This window comes from Polyodon spathula, chromosome 27 (genome assembly GCF_017654505.1).
Source record: "Polyodon spathula isolate WHYD16114869_AA chromosome 27, ASM1765450v1, whole genome shotgun sequence".
NCBI classification, from domain to species: Eukaryota; Metazoa; Chordata; class Actinopteri; order Acipenseriformes; family Polyodontidae; genus Polyodon; species Polyodon spathula.
Window position 1 is genome coordinate 5,767,367 of NC_054560.1, and position 14,616 is coordinate 5,781,982.

The following is a 14,616-nucleotide window of genomic DNA, read 5'->3' on the forward strand; positions in this document are numbered from 1 at the left end:
TTATTGTCTGGGTTACATTCGAGCAGAAACAAATGTTTTATACCTTACATGGACAGCATGCAGGTCTGTTGTAGAGGTGCATTTTTAGATGGTCAGCAAATTCAAAACATTATTATTATTATTATTATTATTATATATTATTATTATTACTACTATTATTATTATTATTATTATTATATTGATTGATTTAGTTAGGTTAGATATTCTTATCTGGTTTGTGCATTTTTGATGATTTATTGACTAACTTGGTAAAAAGTAATTTGTCCTTTAAATGTATTTGAATTTTTAATTTTGCAGTTTTCCTGTGTTTTATTTCCATTGTCATACAGTGCACTTATCACAGTTTCACATGCTTTCCCATGCTCTCACTGTGCTTCCTTACACTCTGCTATGCCTTTACTACGATACATATCTAAGGGTTGACCTGAGTACCAGCTGCACGCTCTCAAGGTGCTGTATCGAGCAGTGTAGTGACAGCACACCTGTGTTTCAGATCGACGTGTCATACAACGTTCCTGATCCCGTGGCCAAGCCGGCGTTCCAGCTCACTGTGACCCTGAAGGAGCCCAAACCGGGGCGACACCACCCCCAGCAGCAACGCCCCCCCGCTGCACGCCCCAAATCCCGCGCTGATAACCGCTCGGAGCTGAGCCGCCGGCGTCGGGCTGCCACGGACGATGAAGACCCCGCTGCAGACCAGGACCACCAACAGTACCAGGTCAGCCTGGAGGCCTGTGCCAGGTAGGTGGGTCGCACGCCCTGGGAAGGGGGAGTGGGGGATTCCCGTGCTGGAACACAGCCATGGGACAGAATAGGGGTTTTGTAAATTTAGATTTTTTAAACATTTAAGAAAAAAAATAGGAAATTGCATTTATATCTCAGCCTTATTCATGTACATGTTAGGAGTTCTTCTCTATCAGAGGGCTTTTAATGATGGCCTTTCTGAATTGGTTCCAAATTTTAGAACTATGTCTGCGACGGAAAGAGGAATTGCACTAGCAGTTGAAGTTGTGAGCTTGTGAAGATGGAGGGATGCATATAGGCAATGTATTATACATTAAGTTGAAAGGGCTGCAGGTCCTGGCTGCCGCCGCCCCTCTCTCCGGGGGTTCACTCAGACTCTGGTCTCCTCTCAGGTGGCTGCACGCTGGGTCCTCCAACATGGCTGTGCTCGAGGTGCCACTGCTGTCCGGTTTCAGAGCAGGCTTGGAGAGCCTGGAGAAGGTAAGAAACGGGAGACCTATCATTGTTGCTCAGGCTTCGGTGCAAAATAATTCACCTGGGTGCTTCAGTCAGTGCACAGCGCAGCTCCAACATGCTTCCCCACCAAGAACTTTGAAGAGTCTTTTCAGAAGCATTTTTCTGAAATCCCTTTGCAGAAACAGCACTAGGGAATCATGCAGAACACATAACAGGTTATTAAATAGGAAAGAAATTAAAAAAGCCACAGAGCTCGGCGCATGCAATAGCTTTGCGTTCTCCAAGACCTGACTCATTCTCCCTTCGTTAATTCCTGCATCGGCTGGGTTAATAGGCCATCCGGTGCTGCAGCTAGAGGCTGGAAGAAACTGCTCCCTGCTAGATAAAGCCGGAGCTGTTTACTGCCCCCCGAACATCTTCCACATCTGGAGATCGTTTGAGTGGAGGCGCTGTGTCTTGGAATTTATCAGGCCCTTCCGGCACGCCGTCACTTTCTTACAGGCTGCAATGTGCGTGTGTGTGGCTCATACTTAACACTGTAGTAAACAAGGTACTCCTGACCTCACCAAGCATCCAAAATCCTTCTAAAAGTTTACCACGGTAGTTCTGCAGTTTTCCCCTTAGTTCTACTATACCTTTACCATAGTTTACCCTGGTTTGCCATGTTTGTTAATATGCTTTATCATTCCTTCTCATTCTTTACGCTCCTGTATGCTTTCACTGTATTTTATTACACTTTGCTGTGCATTTACTGTGGGAAACTTTTATGAGGGTTCACAGCATGTTAAAGAGATACTCTTATCGTTCCTAGTTTATATATCTATCCTGTTCTGTGTGTTCTCTATTGCTCTCTGTTAAGTGATTTCAGCAAAAAAATGCTTCTGACAATACTGTTCAAAGAATGAGCCAGGCTGGAGACAGCTACAAAAATTGAACAAACACCAGCGTAGGACAGCAAATAAGTAATGTGTATTACATCTATTAAAATTACAGGTTTGAATTAATGTATCTGGACCACCTAATACTGCGTACTCATTCAACGAAGCCTTTTGAATCCACTTATTCTATATCGAATTAAAACGCAAGTACTATTTGTGAAATGCAGATAGTGAACAGAAATTCATCATAGAAATAATATCACTGGTGCAAAAAAGTCCAATAGGATACACCTGGGAGCACCTTGAAGGAAACCTTCGAAAGAGACAAAAGCATCGTCAGCTGTCAAACCTATTTTCTATGCCTGGTGGTGTGTGGGTTTTTTTTTTTTTTTTTTTTTTTTTTTTTAAATAATGTACTTTTCTAAAAATAACAGAGTAGACAAAACTCTTAAAACCAGCACAGGGGTTCCAAGAGGGTCAGGAGGTCAGAGTCGGCTGGCACCCGTCCCCACCTCCCCCCAATCTGTAGACCCAGCCCCTGGCAGCATCGGACATGTTTCAGTGGCGCCAGACAGTTTGAGGACATCGTAAACCCTCATCGTCCCTCTACTGAGCGCTTAATGAAGTATTAACACATGACCCCTCTCTTACCACCCCCGGGTTGCAAAATTACACTGACAAATTAAACCCAGCCTTTTTTATATGGTGTGGGTAACTCAAACACATGTTCACATTATTAGATCGTAAAAAACGAAACATTTGTTGTGGGTTCACGCTTGTTGGAGCCTGGCTTGTGTGAGCCAGTCCTAAATGTGTTTCTGTGGCACTTAACCCCCGATTAACCCTGTGATTGGCTGGTCTGTCCTCAAGCAGCAAGCCAGACCTAATGGGTACATCACTGTGCTTGAGTTGACCGGCACCAGTTAAATGCATTTCAAACAGACCCTTTTATTTCTTTCAGCTTCTCCTGGACAAGAAGATCGGACTGAAGAGATACGAGGTGGACGGCAGGAAGGTTCTGTTTTACTTTGACGAGGTAGCGGATGTGTTTTTTTTTTTTCTCAAGTCATTTTAAACACTCACGGTTGTAATTACATTATCCAAACACCACCTGGTCCCCATGAGTTCAGGAAATAGAGGCTTACGATTTAGTCTATCGACGAGCGTAGCAATCAGACCACTTCCATCGAATGGTCCTTTAGCTCCATTTTTACCTCCCCCTTTTCCCAATCATCGCATGTTGCAGTTGTCTGATTAAAAGCCTCTAATTTGGGGGGCTTTTCTCCCAGATTCCTGTTGATTTCCATTACAGGGTAAAACTAGGGAGCTGCCAGAACAGGCTGCTGACTTGGCAAGATTGTTCCTTGCTCCCCAGAGTGATCCTGTAAGTTCTAGAGCCTGTCTCCCTCTTCCCAGATCCCCAGCCAGTGCAGGACCTGTGTGAAGTTCCAAGCGTATCGGGAGTACATTGTTGGGAAAACCGCTCCTGTGCCCGTCAAGGTGTATGACTACTACGAACCAGGTGAATGTCAGAAAAAAAAAAAAAATTCCCCAGAAATGGCACACGAGCGGCGAGTGTCTTAAGACAAACTGTACATCAGATCACATTGTTTGAAGGTAAAAGCTTTGTGATAGTAATAACATCACAGTAAACGTGTTTCATGGACGAATCTGCCCGCAGTGGAAGGCATCCTAAGGAAGTGCAAGTTGAGACAGCCCGTCCCTCACTCCCTGTCCTCCTGTAACCCGTGTCTCCTTGTCCACAGCATTCGAGGCCACACGCTTCTACAACGTGAGCGAGCACAGCCCGCTGGCAAGGGAGCTGTGTGACGGAACCACGTGCAACGAGGTGGAGAGTTCAGCCAACCAATGGATCGGTACGAACTTGTCAACGAGATCTGGGACCTTTTGATGTTTGTTTTTTTTTTTTTTTTTTTTTTTTGGTTTGTAGGACTTTTGTTATCTGTGCAAACCGTAAGCTATATATATATATATAAATTAAAAATCAAAGAAGTCATTGCATGCTGGCCCAGAGTAACTCTGGAGAAATTATCTGTTGTCAGACTCAAGTGCTGTTTAAAGACTAGTTTGCAAACAGTAGAGGTCCAAGAGTAAAGCTGCTGTCTTCAACTGGGGAGGAGGGGTGGGGTTGGGGGCACTGTTAATATGTTGCTGCCATCGCATCTTTACTTAGGCAATGGCTGTACTTGGTTTTGAACAAGTGGGATTGACTTCAAGCTGTTTTGTTTTTTTCTCTTAAATCTTTTTTCCTCCCTCCCTCTAAAATTACAGTTCGCCTAGCAATTAACATGTCAGACAGGGGGGCAAGGACATAGAAAAAAAAGCCTACTGGCTCCATGCAGAAGCTGCAGCCCCTGTACTTTTTAGAGACGCACAGTTATTAAGGCTGGCTTGGGTTGCTACAACAAACTCCCAAGTTTGCCAACGGTCACCATGGTGACCTTGTAATGACCATGACATGTTGACTTTTTGTTTTGTTTAGTTTTTTTTGCTTGCTGAGACAAAGACCCCAGTGGCCTGCTGTGTAGAGTTCAAGGCCTCGCCCAAATAGAACCCTGTGTGCCTCTCCGGCCTCTTAGAAATTCACAAGCCAAGATGTTGACCTCTCTAACAGTGTGCGCTTTTGTTCCGAACCCTGCTGAGAGGGCCTGTCCCCAAGCAGGGCTGGGGGGAGGGGATGATTTACAAGACAGGCCTGCCCGGGTCAAGCTGTTTCCTGGTCAGAATGGAAGCTGTTGCTTTTCTGTTTTGTAATCCAAGCCCACTCCTCCTCAGCCCTGCCCCAAAGCCTGCCTCCTTGTCCAACAAATACTCCACAAATTCACAAGCAAAACCCGAACATGAAAAACTGACAGAATGCTGACTTACCATGTATCTAATCCGTTTACGCAGAACGTGTTGTGTATCTGAACATTCCGATGTCGCTGAAATTCTGGTGCTAAGTCTACACTCTCTCAGTGACATTTACAAGTATAGTTGCTGTTAATAGTTTTCCATGGGGATGTGATTTATGACGTGTTTGTGTCCCGGCAGGCTTCTCGCAGTCCAGCCAGTGTAACAATGTCTTCAGCTGCCTGGAGGAGGAACACTTCGAGCAGTGCACCTGCTACCGGGACTGCGGCTACGATGGTGAGCCCGTCTGCGCCTCTGACGCTGTCGTCTACCAGAACCAGTGCCAGATGGAGGTGGCAGCCTGTCGCAACAGCACCCGCATCAAGCAAGTGCCCATGTCCCACTGCCCCTCACGTACGTCTGCACAGCTTCCTACAGCATCTCGCAATCAACCGTCAGGGACTCAAACAAGACTGCACTGCATAGCAGTTTGATCCAATCCTGGTCTGAGTTTAGTAAGACACACCTGTATTAAAAGCTGAGATGGGTGAAGCTGCTGTGCAATTCGTTCTTCCATCCCTGGTATATCGCTTGGGTTTGATATTATAAATCAGTTATGAGAACTCCAACCTTAAGGATTGGTTCCATAACATCTTGTATATCTCCAACCGTGAGGTCGCCCTGTCCATATAACACGACAGACGTTGTCTAATAGAACTTCGTTATTGTGATTTTTATTTTAAGTTAAAAGGCTCTAAAAATGGGATAGAGTGGATGAACAAATGTACATGCGTACATGTCAAGCTTCACATTTTTCCACATCTTGAGAAGAATTCAAACATCTTTAAAAGTTCACAGTGCCACTTTGATTATCACTCTTTCCTACAAAACTTTTTTAAACCTGTAGGACAGTAAAGCTTTGTTGTTGGGCTTTCATCAGAAAGGAATCTGAAGCGAGCTTCAAAGCAGGGAGACAAGAGCACTGTAATTACAGACCCTGTAATAGACAGTAACAACGACCCATCTAGAAACCTAAGCTGATAATGAACCCTCTCTCACCTGGACAGCTGTTTCTGCACAGCTCTGAACCACACTGTTTTTCTTCCACTTGTTTTGAGGGTTGAAAAACTTTCCTGTCATGCTTGTCTGGGCAGATACTCACGCGAGGTAATTGCACTGCAGCCTAATCTGGTATTCTGTTGTATTTTTAAACAGACCTCCTTCACAGCTGTAATATCCTGACCATCTACCAAGTGACCTTTTTACCCAGTTTAAATCTTTTTTTTTTTTTTTCTGTGGCTTCCACAACCCTAGGTTAGACTAGGTTGCCTGGCATCGATAATCTAAAACTCCCAAACTTTCAGCAGTAATGTAAATCACTGTGGGATAAAAATTTCCAAACATCGACTGTTCGTAAAATAAATGTGATTTGATGAAGACTGTGAACGAGCCTGCTCTGGTTGTTTTATTTGCGCTGTAGAAGACATTCGGACTGACCAGGTTTTGTGTTTTGTGTTGGTTTACAGTGGAGAATCTGCCTGAAGAAAAGGAGCTGGCAGTCGAAGAGCTACAGAACCTCCCTCCAGTGCAGCCAGGTAACGACAGAGCAGTGAAACCTAGCAGGTTTAGCGGCCACCACACAGTTTACACAGATGCACCCTGCATATTGCAGCTGCTCCTTATTATCCATCCACCCCACCTCCCTGTGAATACAGTGAACCAGCACCTAGTTAAATAACTGATTGGTGTGCTCTGAACACGCCCGAGCTGCTGGCAATGAGCTTGGTGCTTTCAGCAAATTTAGTGTTTGTGGTACAGCATGTTCCCTCTCCTCATCTGCAACCCTGTAACATTCCCCCCAAGGAGGAGGAGGAGGAGGAGGAGGGAGGACAGCTGCCTCCTTTCATCTGCCTCTGTTCTCCCTCTCGTTTCCACCAGCGGAAGCTTTCATTAAAAGAGACGTAAATTATGATATCTGTGACACAAAGACAACTTTATCTCAAGCACCTTTTTTTTGGTGGTGGTGGTGGTGGTGGTAATATAAACAGATTAAATCAAAGACCACCCCCCCCCCCCCCCTCCCCCCCCCCCTTACCTTGATTATATGAGTGTGAGGATGATCCCGGTTCCACAGCCACCAGGGAGCTGTTCAGACAGGCGGGCCTCTGCAGCAGCCTGACACCCAAAGCACAGCTGCTGCCTGGAGGCTATGAACACACACCGGGGTCTGCAAGTTCTCTACTGCATAGCAGACCTGGGGTCAATTACAATTACAATTACAGTAGCACTGCTTTCTGAAATTACACTTTATATTTTACTCAGTTCCAATTATACTGCACTAACTGTAATAATAACTGCTATGTATAGTTGTAATAATAATTACAATTACACGACAAAGTAACAAATGCTCTGTTCTACCAACCGGTAATCGTGCGTACAAATACACTAACATACTATTAAACTTGGTATTTATTCAAACAAATTGGGGGGGGGGGTCACTAAAAGTGGTTGGAAAATACGTGAACAATGTGCGGTCACTGTGAAACACAACATTGAACTGCGAATGAGTAGCTTGTAAAAGGTGTGTATCGAACTGTAACCGATCGATTATGTGATGTGATCACAGTGACGCAGGCGTGACAAGGTTCCTATACAAATACAATTGGAATTGACCCCTGCTGTGCCGGATCGTGTTCTCTACTGTCATCAACCCTAACACTGGGCAATTTAAATTAGAGTACATTTTAAATGAATGTCTGCCAACACGATTCAGGTTAATAATAATAATAATAATAATAATAATAATAATAATAATAATAATAAAATAGTTTACCAAGAGCTTCATATTAATGTAGAATGAATGAATCTGAACGCACACTCCCAATGCAATATGTTACCCGAGTACACAGCGCCTCGACAATGCTGTTGGTACAGTTTATAAACGCATATGATCGCGGATCTAACATTCCTGCCTTTCGCACAGCCAGCCGCTGCAAAGCGCCGGTTATTTGAAGAAGGTTCAGGTCCAATGTAGATGTTTTTATAAAGCACCAGAGCAGGTCACGGTAGCGACTGTCTTTCACCATTGCAATCCAACAATCACCAGTGCGTGTATTAACCAAACAGCCCGTTGGAAAGAGAAGTAACACTTCTGCAGCAACGGTTCTGAACAGACCCATTAACGTAAATGGTCGGTTGGTTGAAGCAGCAATATTTAGAAACGGTAATCCAGTAACGGTGCTCTTCGGCTGGACATTTAGCAATGGCAACCGTTACTGTAATGCTTTATAACGCACAGAAATGCACATTCAGTTATGCTTACTGCCTGAGCTCCGTGCGCAGAAGTGAGGCGTAGATGATCGGCGCTGATCGGTAAATGTAGGTCCCGGCTTCAGAACGGCCTCGGCTCTTTGTTTACACGCTTCAAACTGAAGCTAAACTGTACTTGTTAATATAGCACACTAAGAAATACTTGTTAATTGTCCGTGTAGCCAACAAGACAACTAAACTTTCCCTACTGGAGTATAACTTGCTTTCACTCTCATTTATATACGCTCCTTCCAAGCAGCGCTAACACGACCCACTGAAGGCCGGTAACTGAAACCGACGCGCCGCGCCAACTCTCCTACTTATAGAACCTCGGAATGCAAATGAAGGATCTAAAACACACGCACTATAATTGGACCGAACAATCATTAAACTGCCAATCGGAGAAGAGATTAAGGAACCAATCAGGCAATTGCAAAGAAAGGCAACCCGATAATACGAAGATAAAAACAGGACGTAATATTTAAACTCGGGCGTTAACAGTTAAACTGCAACCGTTAATGATGCAATAGCATCACGTTAAAATAAACGAGGTTAAGAACGAAATTAGTTGCGAAAGCTGTGTTTCTTTTAAATCGCCAAACCTGTACACAACTACAGACCGGCACTGCAGTTAACGGTGCAGTAACCAGGTGTATTGCAGCAGGGGGCGTTGCAGTAGCTCCCATTGACACACGCAAGACTCTGTGAGGATAGGGAGACACCTACAGGGCAGGCAAGGCTATTGCAAATGTTTTGATAAGGTATGGATATACAGTACATTGGGTTATGACTCTGGACTGCGAAACGTAGCTAATTTAATATATATATATATATATGCATATTCGCGATGGGATCGAGGCGTGAACCGCCCTTTAATTGGCTGCATTGTTATTGTTCTTCTCAGGAGAGGAGGAGCCCGAGCCCCAGGCGGAGGTCTCGTATTACTCTTACGAGTACGACAGCGACCCCTACGTGTCGGAGGGGGAAGATGACGCCGTCGATCTGGGGGGCGAGGTGGTGAGGGAGTCAGACAGGACGCAGGAGGGCGAGCTGCACTTGCTGGAGATGGAGGACACCGCCACACAGTGGTACTGCTGAAGCCTGCTTTTATATTATAGCTGTTGCAGCTTTGGAAGTTTGGCAGCTGTAGATTTTTACTCGCTTTTGGAGTTGATGTCCAGATGATATGGAACCCTGTTCACAATGAGTTGATGCTAATTTGCCTCAAAAAATTATTGTAATAAAGTGTAATAAAGCACAGAGAGGTCTGGTAAAGCACAGGGAAGCATTGTAAAGCACAGAGAGGTCTGGTAAAGCATAGGGAAGCATTGTAAAGCACAGAGAGGTCTGGTAAAGCACAGGGAAGCATTGTAAAGCACAGAGAGGTCTGGTAAAGCACAGGGAAGCATTGTAAAGCACAGAGAGGTCTGGTAAAGCACAGGGAAGCATTGTAAAGCACAGAGAGGTCTGGTAAAGCATATTAAAAAAAAACATGACAAGGAAAACTCCACAATCACTGTGCAGATTTAGCATGGTAAACTTTTCTAAGAGTATTTCTGGGGTGTTCGTTTGAGTTTCAGTAAGTGTGGCTAACAGCAGGTTATTGCACAGCACCCATTCATTATCTCCCATTCCCTCCCCAGAATATCCCCTTGGAATTAACATGAAAAAAGGAGGTGAATACATTGTACATTGTTTGTTAATACATTGAACTGACTCGACTGAAATAAAGAAGAGGACCGTTGCTGTGAACCAGAGAGCAAGCGAGCAAGTAGCTGAGGACTGTCTCTGTCTGTCTGTCTGTCTGTGTCTTTTTTATATGCATTCTCATTCACAATAAATAGAAAAACGATCGCCTCTTCTAGCTCTCTGATGCATTGTGCTATATATATATATATATATATATATATATATATATATATATATATATATATATATATATATATATATATAATGACTCGGAGTGATCTCTTTAGTTACTTCAATGAATACATGTTTTAATATGAATGTAGTGTTTTTTTTGAAACTAACTGTGGTTACCAGATTTTGAAACTTAGCCAGGGCTTTGTTGTTTGCTTCTCTCAAGAGTTATTCTCAAGTTACACAACACACACACACACACACCACACACACACACTCACTCACTCACTCACACACACTCACACCTGATGCAGTGGAAACTTTGCTTTGGAGCTTCCAGAAGCTTTATTTTGACTAATTTATGAGCTGCAGTTGCGCTTGTTTCCACTAGGTGGAACCCAGAACCCACTTCCTATTGGATAATCATGATCTACAGCAAACCTTGCTCTGGTACTATAATGCTAAACTGTATGTAAAGTATAACATAAATGTGGTTTTGGAAAACAAATTAGTTGCTAATTATTTAGGATATATGATACTATACTAACTACTGTAGAATTTAGAATTTAACTTCAGTTTGGCATTCCCCAGAACTGATAAAAAAAAGTGCATTACATTTCAGTAGCCAATACAAAAATAAAAAAAGTAACGGTAAATATTCAGACATATTGATCGCATGAATGTACAACTCACAGGATACAATAAGGGCCATTTGGGTATGTGGCCAGAGGGGGGAGCTGCCAGTTTGGTTCTTAAGTCTTGCTGTACTGACTTCGAAATGTTGCAATGCAACACTGTGCCCTATATCTGAAAGCCCCCGATATGCCAAGACATACTGAAACATGCAGAAATGCCCTCGTTTTGGTCAGTGTCATTTGTTTTAAATAACTTGCCGGGATTTGTATGAATCTGTGAGGATTAAACGCATCAATGCATGTCTCCCGCAGCGCCACCCTGTGGCGATGATCGATCACTGCCCCCCTAAACTTAACCCTTTAAAGTCTGAGATGTGTTCTGCATACATGATCGTCAGGTTTGTAAACTTTGGAAAGCTTAAAAAAATGTTTTGCTTTGAAATGTGTTCGACTAGTAATGGGAAACTTGTGTATGTGTAACAGAATAATGCCTTCTCATTATCTCATTTTCAAGCACATCCACATGCAGTGACCATCGGGCTGCTTTACCGTGTAGCCCTTCGTTACTGCATAAGCTATTTAATTAAAGTAACTCCTAATGTCTTAAAAGTTTATATTGAAATTACTGTCAAGAAAGGGATCTGGGCAAATGTAACCCAAACTTTTCAAATACTTAAATATTACTGTAATAAAATAAAACTTGTATACAACTCATGGATTGTGTGTTTGTTTGTTTGTTTGTTTGTTTGTTTGGGGGGGGGGGGGGGGGGGGGGGGGGGGTAGTACGTCATCACACTTGGTCATCGTCCCACAATGATTTAGTTTACATTAACAAGGTCCTCAGTGGTTTTTCGTTCCTGTAATATCACTGCCCTGGGTCTCTCAGTGCTGTTGGTTGATTAATGATAAACCTTATTAAAACGAGAGTAGGGTTACGAAACCTGTTACCAGCTACTTGGAGCCTGTTAATTTTTAATAGTCCGGCCGCTCTGTGCTGCAGTTTAAGTTTTCAGCTACCCTAGAGCTTCGCCCGAGCGCCTAGCAACTTCCAAACAGGCCTGCCGTCTGCTTTTCAGCAAGTCACTCTGCAGCTCTGTCAGCACATTCTCCAATGATGAAGAGCACACACGCTAAGCTGCAAAGCGTCTCATTCAGCACTGCAGTGCACTAATCCACACCAGCTGGGATCAGAGCTTTTGTTCAGAATAGAGTCACGTGTTTGGAAAAATTGTGCCATACAACAGTGCCTGGTCTGGGCTGCTTTTATACATCTATTTTATACATGCACTTCTGTAGAACTAGCTGCTATCAGCATTGCACAGGCACCATTCAGCACCCAGCCCTCTGGTCATTAGTCCCTGATAAAAGCTGAATCGTTTACTTCAAATGATTTGCAAAACAGTCACTGGGTTACTTCAGTTCATTTGAAATGCACTGTATTATGCAGTTCATTAGAGGAGATAGTTATCCATTCGTTATATATAAAGCTAGAAAGCTTTGATATAACCACATATGATTTTCAAATGTTCTGGGTGCATAATAAAATATATGATAGCCCCTGCCTTTTCAATTATTCTCCTGCAGTGCATCAGCGGTGGTTTTAAAAATGCTGCATTGCAGTTTCTGTGTCAAAGCCCCTCAGTACCACTTTAGCCGCCCATGTGCTTTGGGGTATCCAAGTTGCCCCCTGTGCTGACCTCATCAGAATGTGATAACTCCACCCGTGTTCTTGGCAGCCCCCACTGTGGGAGATTGGAGGCTCTTTTTTTGTACATTGCAGCCACTTTTTGGGTCCCATTCCTCCTATAAAAGAACTTTGCAGCAGCAAATGGCAGACCCAGAGAAGAAGCAGCCCCCGATCACTGCCCGTGAGAGAGGTATGTGTTTTCAGCTTCAGTGATCTTGTATTTGTATTTAGATTCATTCCGAATTCTGCTTCCCATGCACATGCAGTAAGCAGAATCTTCAGCCAACCCTGCAGAATACTGTAAGGAGAAGTCTTACTGTACTAGTACAACTCAGATTGCAAATAGAACAGCACCTCCCAAAAATGAATTGGTAAATATAATTTGATTAATGAGCTGTAAATGAAGGTCATTTCTTGTTGTCCCCCGTTTCAAAAGGACCAGGTCCTGGTAGATATGGTTTACCACCAACCATCGGCGTCACAAGAGCCACCGGCCCGGCATACTCCGTTCACAGGAGGATGAGTAACACTGCTATGGCCACTAGAGGGAGCAAGTAGAACAGCTGATCTACTGCTTGTGTTCCTGTATTGAAAATAGCATAAAGGAGTCAGAATGATGCAGCAGCAGTTGCATTATAACAGAACAAAATTGCAATGGCAATAGTTATATTTGAAATGGTTCTCTGTGTGTGTGTGTGGACAGTTTTGGGTTGTTTTTTTCACTTCTTTGTTTAGTGTACTTTGTGGACTCCAGCCCTGGACCCCACTATTACATTGATGCCAAAGTGACCCGCTTTGGAAGAGACGGCACCTCAGAGTACTCAATGCTGGGCAGAACCAGAGACTCCTGTGAGTAAAACAGGAATAGTAACCCTAGAATAACACAGATAGCTTCATATTTATACCTTTGCGTGTAAATCCAGAGTAAGGGAAGGTGAGCCACGGTGCAAGTTTTAAACACAGCTCCTATAGCCACAGCATCACTTAGTGTAGGCATCGGATAACAGTTACAGCTGTCAATGGCAGACCTCAGTGGCTGTTTTTCAGGCAGCTGGATGTGGCAGGTCTGTTTTTTTTTTACAGTCTAACTGAATGCAATTGACAGATTGTACTTCTACTGGGTTACAGAAGTGACATCTTTGTTTAATTCGAAATTGTCTCAGCAGTATAATTGTGTTAGTTTACACGTGGCTATACCAGTCATTTTTATCACAGTGATACAACTCAGTTTTAGATGACGCAAGGGCAGGCTCTCTATGGCACTGCATAATAAGCAGTGTTAGTTAGACCCTGGCTACAGCAGTTAACGTCTGTCCTCTACAGCTGCTTTCCAGACCCCAGGACCAGGGGCTCACAGCCCTGAAAATGCCCCTCCCCTGAACAGACAGCAAAGACCTCCATCTTACACCATGGGCTCTCGTACGAGGTACCGCACGACGGACACGGTGCCAGCGCCCAACAAGTACACCCTGCCTGTCCTGCTGGGGTCTAGAGTGCCCACCAAGCCCTCCAGCGCCAGTTACACAGTGCCAGGCTGCACCAAATCAGGGGGCTATTCGGAGGACCTGTCTCGTACCCCGGGCCCAGGCAGGTACAACAGCACGGACCCCAGCACCTACCTCCCCAGACAGTCGCCGTTTTCTATGCTGGGCCGCTACGAGTTGCCTTCCGATGTCACCAAGAAGCCTGGGCCCGGGGCCCACAGCCCAGAGAAGGTCGTGGTCCACAAGCCTCGGCCATCTGCCTACTCCCTCGGGGTCCAGCATTCCGAGTTCGTGACCCCGCTCGTTATCGGCATGTCCGATTTAGAAATGCCGATTTAAAAAGGATCGGAGTTACTAATCTTTTTCCTCCTGTGCAAATCTTTTTTTTTTTGTTCAATATTGTATTTGTACAACTAAACTTTCATTGCTATCAAGTAAGAAACATCAAGGTGCATGTACAATTGGTGCCAGAATGAATTAATAAATAGTCTGTGAATCTAACCCTATAAATTCTTGATAGTAGCACAGATAGTAATGTACCTCTTTTGGTTCCATGCTTTAGGCTGACCACAATATTCTGCCACATCATTTGTATGAAAGATCCTCTAATGTCCACCAAATAGGCGAGTTTCCACTGCCTGAGCCATGATCTGAAAAACGACGACGGGCAGTGGAAACGGATCCATATGCAAGACCTGAAAATCCAATTT

The 14,616-nt window shown here is 44.0% G+C and overlaps 2 protein-coding genes across 2 annotated transcripts in view; both read left to right on the top strand.

Annotated features, from left to right (window-relative positions):
* The window catches only part of LOC121301182 (C3 and PZP-like alpha-2-macroglobulin domain-containing protein 8), a 33,249-nt gene extending 23,152 nt beyond the window's left edge, over positions 1 to 10,097 (top strand). Inside the window, exons 24-32 of the mRNA XM_041230322.1 lie at positions 494 to 741; positions 1,137 to 1,224; positions 3,040 to 3,114; positions 3,495 to 3,600; positions 3,845 to 3,955; positions 5,133 to 5,345; positions 6,458 to 6,526; positions 9,145 to 9,328; positions 9,884 to 10,097. Coding sequence (XP_041086256.1) covers positions 494 to 741; positions 1,137 to 1,224; positions 3,040 to 3,114; positions 3,495 to 3,600; positions 3,845 to 3,955; positions 5,133 to 5,345; positions 6,458 to 6,526; positions 9,145 to 9,328; position 9,884 — 1,095 coding nt within the window. The 3' untranslated portion in view covers positions 9,885 to 10,097. The remainder of the gene's footprint in view (positions 1 to 493; positions 742 to 1,136; positions 1,225 to 3,039; positions 3,115 to 3,494; positions 3,601 to 3,844; positions 3,956 to 5,132; positions 5,346 to 6,457; positions 6,527 to 9,144; positions 9,329 to 9,883) is intronic.
* Positions 10,098 to 12,563: 2,466 nt separating this feature from the next.
* LOC121301183 (outer dense fiber protein 3-like protein 2) lies at positions 12,564 to 14,245 on the top strand. Its single transcript, XM_041230323.1, has 4 exons — positions 12,564 to 12,612; positions 12,859 to 12,945; positions 13,158 to 13,271; positions 13,746 to 14,245. The coding sequence occupies exons 1-4, from the start codon at positions 12,564 to 12,566 to the stop codon at positions 14,243 to 14,245; spliced, it is 750 nt and encodes a 249-aa protein (XP_041086257.1).
* Positions 14,246 to 14,616: the final 371 nt, after the last annotated feature.

Bases quoted from the DNA above. Each gene is read 5' to 3' on its own strand.
- LOC121301183 (XM_041230323.1), top strand. From the start codon at position 12,564: ATGGCAGACCCAGAGAAGAAGCAGCCCCCGATCACTGCCCGTGAGAGA. The intron at 12,613-12,858 runs GTATGTGTTTTC...CCGTTTCAAAAG, and splicing joins GATCACTGCCCGTGAGAGAG to GACCAGGTCCTGGTAGATAT. The intron at 12,946-13,157 runs GTAACACTGCTA...TTCTTTGTTTAG, and splicing joins CTCCGTTCACAGGAGGATGA to TGTACTTTGTGGACTCCAGC.